Source organism: Notamacropus eugenii, chromosome 1 (assembly GCF_028372415.1).
Source record: "Notamacropus eugenii isolate mMacEug1 chromosome 1, mMacEug1.pri_v2, whole genome shotgun sequence".
Classification (NCBI taxonomy): Eukaryota; Metazoa; Chordata; class Mammalia; order Diprotodontia; family Macropodidae; genus Notamacropus; species Notamacropus eugenii.
Window position 1 is genome coordinate 454981340 of NC_092872.1, and position 12522 is coordinate 454993861.

Consider the following 12522-nt stretch of genomic DNA (forward strand, 5'->3'; position numbering starts at 1 on the left):
CCTAGATTTTGAACCTGGGTGGCTTGGAGGATGGTGCTACAGTAAATAGAGAAGATAGAAAGAGAGGAGAGTTTGAAGGGAGAGATAATGACTTCACTTTTGGACATGTTGAATTTATGATATCTAAGGGATGTATAATGTAAGACATCCAATAGTTAATTGTGGATGTGAGACTGGAGGTCAAGAGAATGGATAGGGCTGGATACATAGATCTGAGAATCATCTGGATAGTAATAACAAATCCGTGGGAGTTGATGAGATCACCAAACAAAATAGAGAAAGTAGAGAACAGAGCCCAGGACAGAACCACGGGGGTTACCTATGGTTAACAGGTATAACCAGCAAAAGAGACTGAAAAGGATTAGCAGACATAGGAGGAGAACCAGGCATAAAAAGTGCCATGAAAACCTAGAGAAAGGACAGTAGAGAGCATGAGGAATGAGAAAAGTCCTTAAGTTTTGGAAATTGAGAGGGGGGGGGGGGGGGAGAGAGAGAGAGAGAGAGAGAGAGAGAGAGAGAGAGAGAGAGAGAGAGAGAGAGAGAGAGAGAGAGAGAAAGATTGTAGAGTTAAGAAAAAAGTGAGAGGATGAAACTGGAGGCACTTAGGTAGATGACCTTCTTAAGGAGTTTAGCCAGGAAAGGAAGGAGAGAAATAGGTAAATACTATCTGGGATGAAGGGATCAAGTGAGGAGTTTTTGTGAATGGGAGAGACATGGGAGTGCTCATAAGCTGTTGGTATGTAGCCAGTAGGACAGGGAGAAATAGAAGATTAGTTGAAGACTAGGGATAACAGGAGTAATCTGCCCCTCTTCTTCAGTCTTCTAGAGAAGAGCTGGAATGGGACCACTTATATATGTAAAGTTTATCTTGACAAGAAGGGGCACTTCATGTGAGTTAAGGGTAATAATGGAGGAAGTCATCTGATGTGAAGTGAAGTGGGTAGAGGAGTTTGGTCTTCAATTTCTGCAGAGAAATATGAGACAAGGTTTTCAGCTGAGGGGGTGATGAGAGGGGGGATAAAGAGGTCTGGAAAAGTTACTGTGATGAGTGGGATAGTGAATAGGTTAGGGAACTGTAAAAGGATGACCTTTCTGTAGAGAGTCCATTTGATATATGTAATGTAAATTTGTAATGTACCTACTCAGCATGATTTCATGATTTTTCTCCAGCATCATTTAGCAGTACTTGAGTGGGAGTAAAGGTTGTGGATAATAGGAGTACATTTTTCTAGGTCAGGCTTGTTTGTCATTATTTATATAGTGATCAGTTTCAGTTTTTGTTCTATTTATGTTGGTGTAGCAGTGTTTATTATTTTCCTGGTTCTGCTATTTTACTTTGATTCAGTTCCTATTATCTTCCTGTGGTTTTTTTCATATTCATATTTATCATTTCTTATGACATAGTAATATTCCATTATGTTCACATATCATTCTTTAGTCACTCCCCAATTTGTAGGCATCTGTGTTATTTATTGTGTTTTTTGTTTTTACCAAAAGAACTGCTATAAATATTTTGGTGTATAAGGGGTCTCTTTGGGTTACATGCCTATCAGTGGGTTTTCAGAGTCCGAGGACCTGGACATCTTAGTCACTTTATTAGTATAATTTCAAATTGATTTTCAGAGTGGTTGGGTCATTTTACAACTTCATAAACAATGAATGCCCCCTCCCCCCACCGCGCTTTAAGCACCTGTAATCTTTCACTGATATATGGCTGTGAGTCATGTAATATCACAGTCTCTGAATAATTAGAGTTGCAGGGCACCCACTGGGCAGTAGAGGACTGCATGATAGTTGGGAATATGTTGCAACCTATTTATCAGTAAAGAATTGTGTTGAAGGGTGTTAGAGGATTTTTTGTTTTGTTTATTTTTGTAGACCTGCTTTTCTGTAGGCATAGGTCAGAGGTTCTTAAACTTTTTAGTTTAAGTTTAGTTTTATACACTCTTAAAAATTAGTGAGGATCTCAAAGAACTCTTGTTTCTGTGGGTGTCCCTCAATATTTATCTTATTAGAAATTTAAAAATAAATTTTAAAAATATTAATTTATTAAAAATCATAAATCTATTTGTGAGCATAAATAATCTATCTTGGTGAAAAATAACTATATTTCCCAAAATAAAAACACTTTAATGAGAAGAGTAGCATAATCTTACATTTCTGCAAATTTTTTAAATGTATGGCTTAATAGAAAGCAACTGGCTTTTCATACCTGTTTCTGCATTGATTGTGTTGTTTTGATGGGAGTATAAGAAAAAAATCTGGCCTCATAGAGATTTGTAGTTGGAGAAGGGAAGAATATTTTACATAGTGAAGCCTTTTTGGATATTTGTAGATATTTTTCTCTGATACTGCACCACAAGTTGACAAGTGGTAGTTTTTTAATGGTTATCTGCAATCCACAGTCATCTCCATGAATTTATTTTAGTACTGTTTCTTTAAAATGCTTTTGTCTGTTTTGTACTTTGAATGGATCTTTTACAAACCATGCATGATTGTATAACATCCTTGGTCATTTGGAAAATATTACTTCACCAAGTTCTGCAAACTTAATATAAAATGTTGACAGATTTCATTATATAATATCAAAAAATTGTATTTGTTAAAATTACCGCCAGTCTCATCAGAAAAGTTGTTTTAAGAATTGGAAAACTGTCAGACTTATGGTAGAGGATGCAAGTTTTTCAAAATTCTAATTTTCACTTGAAAGCTCAAATTTTATCATTGGCAACAGATACTAGTAGGAGACACTAGGCCTTTATTCAGAGCTTCAGTATGATAGAGAATGTGATAATTGCCATATGGTAGTAGCACAAGTAGGACATACTAAGTGCTGTGGTCATAGGTATAGCCAGCCCTCCCACCCACTATATAATGGTTCCCTTCCTTCTCATACTTAAAAATTTATTTCTTTTATCACATGTTTGTCTTGGCCTCCTGCCTTTCTCGTCTAGCTCAGTGAAGCTGAATGAGGCTTATTATTCGATTTTAGGCTTCTTTTTTCCCCCATAAAGAACGTAGCAGTTATCATCCAAATGAAACTGAAACAAAAATGACTTCCTGCTCAGAAGAGCTAGAAAAGACGTAATTATGTTAACATATCCTTGGATAAGGATAATCTTAGGAAAAATGACAAATTTCTTATTAAATTTTGCATATGAAATATTGTAGAATCATAGTATTATTTCTGATTTACTTTACATAATTTATAAAAAGAATACATTATAGAGATGCAAAATAGCATTAGCATTTAAAGTTAAATTCTTTGACTTCATTGTTAATAGAATAAGTTCTATTTCCAGACTTGTCCTAAAGAGCTGTGAAGGGCTTTGTTAGTGACTTGAGAGTAGCTCCAAAATCATTATCTATGTCTTTTATTGAATTAAAATAAACAGTCCTGTGACATATATTTGGAGGTTGATATATTCCTTCTCTTCCCTAGTCAAAAAGAAGTCTCTAACCAATACAGAACTGCCAAGGTTTATTTCAAGTGAAATAGAGAGTAACTCTGGGGAACTGATGAGGTTTGGATGAAGGGGACATATCTTGACATTGCATCCTCGCATTGTAATGGTCACATGAGTAGTCATGACAAATAATTACTTTTCTTGTTGAATTGTTAAAACACTAGTTAAACCAGAATTTAAGAATACCTTGAAGGACCACCCTGCTTCAACTGATAGTGCATTTTTTCCAAAATCTATAAGGCAAAAGAAATAGAGATGAGGATGAAAATTTTTATTTCAAAATAAAATTATAACACCAGCTTATAATTATTTCTATTTAAAGTGAATTTGAAGATAGGAGAAAGAAAAAAAAATTAACGTATACAGTTCCTTATCAGTTGACTTGTCTGGTCCTGTTAGTATTAATCATGACCCTGTCCCACTGTCTTAGCTTTAGTGGTGAGTCCACATGGTGTGGCTGCTTGTGGTGAAAGATAGCCCATCATACATGTAATGGTGAAGATTATTTAAGTGTTTAGTTGTAGAAGATTGGAGAGGCATTTCACAAGTAATTTAAGTTAGGGGTCGTCTCCTAATTTCTATGGAGGTGGAGGTTAGCAATAATGGAGAATCTTGGTGTAATGTAAAGAGGATTGATTTTGGAGTAAGAAGGCCTTTGGTGAAATCTTGGCCCTGCTACATATGTGACCTTGGGCAAGTCATTTAACCTTCTTAGTCTTCAGTTTCTTCATCTATAAGATGAGGGAGTTGATGGGACTTCTTCTGATTCTGTGATTAGATGCTCTATAAAGTCCCTTCTAGCTATAAATCCTACTGGTGCTTATGTTGAACTAGCCTGTCTTAGGCATGGAGAATTCTGCAGTTAGTAGCAGAAATCTGTAGTCATAATGTTGAGAGGAAACCACTTTGCTTCTGAGCAAAGATGTGCAAGGAAGTGACCTCCACCTTTTCTGGAGACCTGGGGAAGTGAGGGCTCTCTTGGGTCCTGCTGCCTTCAGAAATAAGATATGCCATCTTTTGTTAGCAGTTGTCATCTGTTAGGTTCCCCACCCTCCCCCTTTATACCCTAGCTTTTGTAACAGCAGTATTCAAAAACTGAAATTAGTTGGGCTAGTTTTAAAAAAATAATTATCATAATAAAATTGGGACATTGTTGTCTGCTTTATGTTTTGAGTATCATATTAATCCACTTAACTGATTGTTCCTGTAGGTCTTAGTACCTTGTAAAGGAAGCCTATCTAGCAGCACACAGTCTTCCTGTCAGTTTGACTCTTATGTCCTGAAACCAGTGGGAGAGAGTTTTCAGACCTTGAATGGAAAGGTACCCAATTTCTTCATAATTCAACCCAGGGGACATTGGGAAGGGAAGGGAGTTGTGTGGGAGAGGGGAAGCAGGGCAGGGTGATAAGAGGTGCAAAGAGGCATTTTATTCTTTATATTTATTTGAATGAATGATGAAGCCCAATTCCTGGGTTGGTGGTAGTGGTAATGGGCTGAGGAAGTGGGGTTTGTGATAGTTTAGAGGGCTCTGTCAGTGAGGACCAGGCTCCTGGACCCAGTGAGGATAATTTGTATGTTTCCAGGACTTACTGCCACTAAACCAGCGTTGTAGTAGGCTTAGAATAGTCCTCAGCCCTACTCTCATGATGTTGGCTATTCTTATGCAGAAAAGGGTTTTGCTGCTGGAGAATTTATTCAGTGATATATAGGCATCCATAACCTAGTGTCATTAACTGGGTTTCATGACAGCATGATAGGCAAGTAACACAGCACCGGAGACAGTTTCATAGAAATCTAGTTATGTAGCAACAGTGCTGGATCCTAAGGGGATAGAAATATGAGCAAGACGTGTTGCTCACTTAAGATTGTAACTAAGAGGTAGTAGAGTCCTGAAGATGTAGATGTGTGTGTGTGTGTGTGTGTGTGTGTGTGTGTGTGTGTGTGTGTGACATTGGAGCCTGATGTTATGGTGGGGATCAAGGACAATATGTTAACAATATTATTACGTAACAACATTGATTGAAGCGGCTTTATGTGGCTATGCTTATGTTTTTACATGAACATATGTAAGTATTTTGGGAAATGTTAAAAGTTAATTTGAAAAGTTGACTTGAGAAGTAGCAGCTCCATATGAGCTGCATTGAAAGCCCACTTTACTTGGAAGAGAAAGGAGAGAAAAGTGCCTTAGGGGGAGAATATGACCTGGGCATTGGTTATCAGTCTGGTAATACTGGTCAGCCACGTTATTGACCTAATGGGCAGCTTGGGACACATATGTGTCTTTAGAAGGAGACCTCTATCTCTTTGTCAAAACAGTCTTTAGTGAAGACTATCTTGTTCATAGTTTTGTCCCCGTCATGTCCAGCTTTATCATTGCACAAATCCAGAGCTCACTAAATATTTTGCATGCTGAGTCAGTGTTTCTTTGTATCGCTTATTTGTAGCCAACTCCCCAGGGATAGCATGGATTTCTACAGGACATAATTGTGTCCAGTTACTCCTGAGCCTCTGTAAGGGCTGTATTTTTAGGTGTCAGCCTTAGGTCCAGAAAATTGTTCTTTGTTTTCTGATCTTCCTTTTTAGTACTCCTCGTTCTTGAGGAAGAACACACTCCCCTTCATGTTCTCCTTTCCTGAAAGACCTTTCTCTGAGCTGGCTTCTCAGGTTTTGGTGGCTGATGAATTGAGGATAGTTCCCAACTTAGTAGTATTCATGTTTTCATAGGGAATTCCTAGGACCCAAAGAAACCTGCAAGACCCAAACGAATGATTTTAGTCGTAAGAGTTTTAGTCACTGTGACCAGCTGATTATAGGGAGATTTTGGGAGAAGAACTTGTCTCAAGACCTCATACAAAGCCATCTCCATGTAAGGTGGAGGTCCTATTCTTAAAACCCTAATCTCAGGGGCTGAAACATTATAAAATTCTTTCTTTTGATCAGGGAGGGTTCTGCAGAAAGCCTTGTGCATCTTTTCCTGGTAGTGGCTATGCTCTTGGTATGAATCATGGGATTATAGATTTAGAGCTATGGGACCTTAGAGGCCATTTCAGCCTACCCCCTACACATAAGGAAGCTGGGGATCCAGAGGAATAAAAAGACTCACTCAAGGGCACCTAGGTAGTAAGTGGCAGGGGTCCTCTGACTTGGAATTCAGTGCTCCCTCTAATGTAACACACTGCCTTTCATGCACTATTCTGCCTCCTGGATAAGCAGGCACTTAACATATATGTCAATGAAGTCACACTTCTTTCAAACCATATATTGGAAAAGATTTACGTCTTTTCATGTAAATAAGCAGTTTGGCATCATTTTGTCAGTAGTGTAGGTAAATTAAAGACCTTGAGTGAGCACATAGAAATAGACTGATCTAAAAACTAGGCATTCAGGAAAAGAGAAAGTTGGTACCTATATAGTGTGGTTACAGACATATGGAGGATAGAGACCAATTATCTCATTCAAATAGAATCAATCTTTTTTTTAGCCTTACTTTGTTTTTCTAAAAGGTAAAGGGTTTTTTTCCCCCCACCTTTAGTAAATAGCTTAGCCCTCTCTCCCTCCTCTCTTAAAAAAAGAAAATAACTAAAGTGTGATTTTTGTATAGAAAAGAAGAGAGTTGGGTACTTTCTGTTATTCAGTTAAGAGAAAGCTACGTAGCCTGTCATATTCAGACCTATATGGAGGAAAGGAACAGTGTTTCCCTTTTAAAGTGAGGCATTTGGCGTGGGGTGATGAGAAGAATGTTAAGTGGAGGTTGTGTGATTGATTACTACTTTCTAATTTCAGGAGATTTTTATACAAGGAAACAGAATTAAATTAGGAGCTGGTTTTGCCTATCCACTCTCAGTGCCTGTTCTCTTTGAAGAAACTTTCTACAATGAAAAAGAAGAAAGTTTTAGTATACTGTGTATAGCTCATCCATTGGAAAAAAAAGAGAGCACAGGTATTTTTAGAGAAAACGTTCTCATTGTATGCTTTGTTTTAAAAATTAATATATATATGATATACATATACACACATATACATGTGTATACACACACACACATGTACATTACAGTGATTATATCAAACTGTGTTTAAATAAAAGGTCAAATCTTCCTAGGGTGGTTTAGTGGAAAGAGCACTGGACCCCAGGAGTCAGGAGATCTGGGTTCAAGTCCTTCATTTAGCTATTAAGTAATCATGTGATTGTGGGCAGGCCACTTAACTTTTCTTAAGTCTCAATTTCCCTCATCTGGAGAATGGATTTAATGATACCTTATTGATAGAGTTTTGATGCTCATGTGAAATTGTTCATAAACAAAATGTTAAACGTTTAGTGATTTTTTTTTTAAGCTATAAAAGTAATTTCACAGTATATAGTCCCATTTGAAAATATCACAGACATTTCTTTTAAAAAACCTGTGAGCTTTTTAGGAGTAGTCTAAAATCTCTTTGTTGGCATAGTCTGTGGATTTCATCTTTAAATCCTGTTCCTCAAGCAGCAGTAGCTTTTTGGCCTTTTTTTTTTAAAAGATCATCTGCTTCTGAGACCTTATTGTTTTAATGAATGTGAATGATTTTGATGTTCTGAAAAAAAGAGTTAGCTGTTGATATCCAAACAGTGAGACAGTGTTTTATTTGAAAGTTACTATTACATTTTTCATTTTAATTACCAGGTAACAGCGTGTAAGCCATACTAGAATAATGCCTTACTAGTTTCTAGGTATTCAGCTACTGGTATAGTCTTTGGCTGGTTTTGTTGCTTTAGTGGGCTACTATTTTGGATACTCAATATAAAATTTGCTTTTAACATAGACCTTCATTGAGCCTACTGTTTATACCATCTAAAAAAGATCTTGCCCTTTTATACCAGGAAGTCCATTTCTTTCTTTTTCTTTTTTTTTTTTTGGATGCATTTGCTTAAGTGACTTGCCTAGGGTTACGAAGTTATGGTAAATGTACGAGGCCAAATTTGAACTCAGGTCCTCCTGATTCCATGGGTGGTGCTCTCTATCCACTGTGCTACCTAACTGCTTCTGGGAGGTCCATTTCCAGGTTTGGAAATGAATGAAGGGCCAGGGACCATCAGAACCCTTGCTTATAGTTATCTGTTATTTTCTTTACAGAAGAATCTTCAACTTCATCAAATTCCTTTACCCTGAAAACAATTGAAGATGTAAGAGAATTTTTGGGAAGATACTCAGAGAGATTTGACAAAAACATTGCATCTTTCCATCGAACATTCAAAGATTATGAAAGAAAGAGCCTACGTCATTACATAGTTAGTAGCTTGTAATTTTATGAAGCCAATTGTTTTTTTTCAATTCAGGAAAGTCATTATTTCTTTACTTTAAAATCTTACGGATATTTTGGCCATTCAGGGAATATTTATCCTACTTATTTTTTTAATTCCAAGATGGTTTATGCATGTTGATTTTTAAAAGTGACAGCTTATCTAGATACTTTTTATTCTTTTTTTTTTTTTTTTTGTGGCACAGGATTCAGTGAATGCACTTTATACTAAATGTCTCCAGCAGTTGTTAAGAGATTCTCATTTGGTAAGTAGAATGGTTGTTGATACAGATATTTACTTGAAGTTTTACACAATACAAATAAAGCTCTTTTTAACATGACTTTCTCAATGCCTAGAAAATGCTAGCCAAACAGGAGCTTCAGATGAATTTGATGAAACAGGCAGTTGAAGTAAGTAACTAAGGTTGCAAGATGGAAAAATTGTATAGTATATTAAAATATTTCATTTGTCATTGCATAATGTTTCCTGAAATCATGATCTGATTAATTTTGCAGATGTATATTCATCATGATATATATGATCTGATATTTAAATATGTGGGAACTATTGAAGCAAGTGAGGTAGGTTTTAAATGTGCCTCAGAAGAGAGATGGAAGTCAGCTTCTATATTTTTAAAGAAACTAAAACTTTAAAAAATTTATTGTTAGGATGCTGCCTTTAACAAAATTACAAGAAGTCTTCAAGACCTTCAGCAGAAAGATATTGGTGTTAAACCAGAATTCAGGTAAGAGTTACAGTATAACAAAACTGAGGTTTTGGTTGTTACTTCTTCCTGGGAGATGGTTTTAGGTGGTTTTTGATTCCTGGGGTTTGGAGAAGGATTAAAAAAAAACATAAATTTTGATTTTTCTGCTTTCTATAATCCACTTTAGAGAGGTTAGCAAGTGTAATATATTTTCTAGATTAATGTGGCATAGTAAGAGGCACACTACCTCTGTATAAGGGCCTGTAGAGGCCCAGGGTTCATGTCCCACCTTTGACACTTGATAACCTATGTAACTTTGGGCAATTTATTTAAACCTCTCTGGACCTCAGTTACCTCATCTGTAAAATGAAGGGATTAGACTAGTTGACCTCTGAGGCCTTATTATAAGCTCCAGGTTTGTTATCCCCACTGTTGCCAATTTCTTTAGAAACAGGTATTTAATCCAACTGTATTTTGCCACTAATTTGTCAAATTATTGTTTTGAATATGATTCTTTTCCTTTCTCTTTCGTTACCTTTTTAAAAAAATATCTGTGAAGTCAATAACTTGAGATACTTATTTGTGAAAGGATCAAGAATTAGTATGAACTTCCTACTTCTGACTTAAATCATCTCTCCAAATTATATTACAGCTTCAACATACCCCGTGCAAAGAGAGAACTGGGTCAACTGAACAAATGTACCTCTCCACAACAGAAGTTGGTTTGTCTTCGAAAAGTGGTACAGCTAATTATGCAATCTCCTAGCCAAAGAGGTTTGTGTATAGGAAAGGAAAGTGGGGATAGAATGTTCCTACAATGTTGAAATTTAAAGAGAGTAATACAGTTAATGGAAATATACAGGGAATTACATAATCAGTTGGTCACCTAACATTTATTAAGCACCAATATGTACCAGACACTGTGCTTAGTACTGGAGATATAAATAAAGGCAAAAGCTAGTCCCTTCCTCCAAGGAACTCACAGTCTAATGGGAAAGATGACATACAAACAACTTTGTTCAGATAAAATGCAGGATAAACTGGGGGTAGGGTCAGAGGGAAGGCACTAAGATTAAGGAGGACTAGGGTAGGATTCTTGCAGAAGGTGGGACTTTAGTTGAGACTTGAAGGAAACCAGGAAGTAGAGGTAAGGTGAGGAAATCAACATTCCAGGCATGAGGGATAGCCAGTGGAAATGACTGGAGTCGTTAGATGGAGAGTCATGTTCAAGGAAGTGCAAGGAGTCACATGTCAATGGTTCACAGAGAACATGGAGAGGAGCAAGGTGTAAGAAGCTTGGAAAGGTAGGAAGAGACTAGGTTATAAAGAGCTTTGAAAACTAAAGAGTGGGTTTCGTATTTGATCCTGGAGATGATTGAGAATCACTGGAAATTATTCAGTAGTGGAATGGTGTAGTCAGATCTGTGCTTTAGGAAGAAAAAGGAAGTTAAATCTTGAGGAGATAGTTTATAACAATAGACTTAGTATAAGAAGATTTAAATTGTAGTCCCAGCTCTACTGCCTACTTGCTGTGTAATCTTAGGTTATTTAAATTCTGTAGACCACAATTTCTTCATTTACAAAATAGGAATAACTTTATATGGTTTTTATAAGGGAAACTAGTGCCTAGTACATAGTAGGTGCTTACTAAATGCTTGTTGATTGCTTTGCAAATGAGATGCTAGGTTAGCATTCCATATTTTCCCAAAAACTTTGTAAATGTTAAGGTGATTCATTGTTAATATTATTAGTTATTGATAATAATGATGATAAAGAAAATTTCTATTTCCAATGGAGACTTAATGGAAGTTTCCTGCTAACGAAATCTAGGTACAGGCAGATGTTTGTGATAGCCGTAATGTAAAAAGCACCAGCATTAAAGATGAGGTCCTGGGAGTAACTGGGATGGTAGGAAATGCTAGATGCACTTTAATTTTCAACTAATTATGCTCTAGAAAATGACCAAGGTTATTGTAAGTTGTATCAATCTTTTAAAAATGTAGGAATATGTGTAGCACATTAGAATCTCTAATTGGTTATTCTTTTCCTATCTTAGAAGAATATGCTTGATGAATAACCATCATCCCACTAATAGCACAGCCTTCTTTTACTCTTTGTTCTTCTTGCTGAAAAACATATATATTTACTTTCACATTCTTTGTAAATTATGTGAGTGTAATCTGATGAGCCATATGTCCAATTACAGTACTTTTAAAAAGCTAGAAATAGATAACTAGCACATAGTATTAAGATGTAAATGGTTTCAAATGGGGAAAAGATATCTTTGTTAGTAGCTTTAGGGAGTTATGACACTTAATCATTTGTTAAACTCCCATGGTCTTTTAGTTTCCCCCAAAAATACTTGTATCAGATTAAAGGTCATTCAGTTTATTGTGTATGCAAAGTGTGAGTATTATTTTTCCCTTGAATCTGACTTTTCTTTTGGGCACAGTGACATTTTACTGTGAGATGTAATTATATTGGGATGTGATTTTGGAGATAGGTTAAGAGAGATATTTAACTGTAGTGTCTTTGATTTCTTGAATATTTTTTGCTACAGTTAGCATGGAGACCATGTGTGCTGATGATCTGCTATCTGTCCTGCTTTATTTACTTGTGAAGACAGAGATACCAAATTGGTAAAAAAATATTTTAAAGATATTTTTAGCCTGTGACATTGCAATATGGTTTCTGTTATCTAGATTCTCATGTTTTCAGTAACCTGCCTTTATAATCACTAGGTAACTTGATCATTCTACCAGGTTGAGTAATAATTTCTTTCAGGAAAGTTTTAAAAAATGTCAGTTTTTATTTATTTTCCTTGTTGTGTACTTTTTAGGGGGACAGGATAATAAATTTTTTGGATAAGAAATCTTCTTAAAGTTATTTTTTTACGTATTAACCTGTATGATACATATATTTTTCTATCTGTTTCACTGGTAGATTTTTCTGGATTTGTTGAATAAATGACGACAATACTTGCAGAGTCCTGGAATTTAGAACTAGTCATGGTTCTACTATGAGTTTATTTTCATTTTGAGCTCTTCTTTATGTTAAATGTATAATCCCTTCTCATT

General features: G+C 36.0%; 1 protein-coding gene across 1 annotated transcript in view; it reads left to right on the forward strand.

Moving 5' to 3' along the window:
• The window catches only part of ANKRD27 (ankyrin repeat domain 27), a 79456-nt gene that overhangs the window by 27664 nt on the left and 39270 nt on the right, over nt 1-12522 (forward strand). The window contains 9 exon segments of the mRNA XM_072632077.1: nt 4678-4788; nt 7251-7407; nt 8573-8727; nt 8945-9004; nt 9096-9149; nt 9255-9320; nt 9408-9484; nt 10098-10219; nt 12006-12084. Of these exon segments, the coding sequence (XP_072488178.1) occupies nt 4678-4788; nt 7251-7407; nt 8573-8727; nt 8945-9004; nt 9096-9149; nt 9255-9320; nt 9408-9484; nt 10098-10219; nt 12006-12084 (881 nt within the window).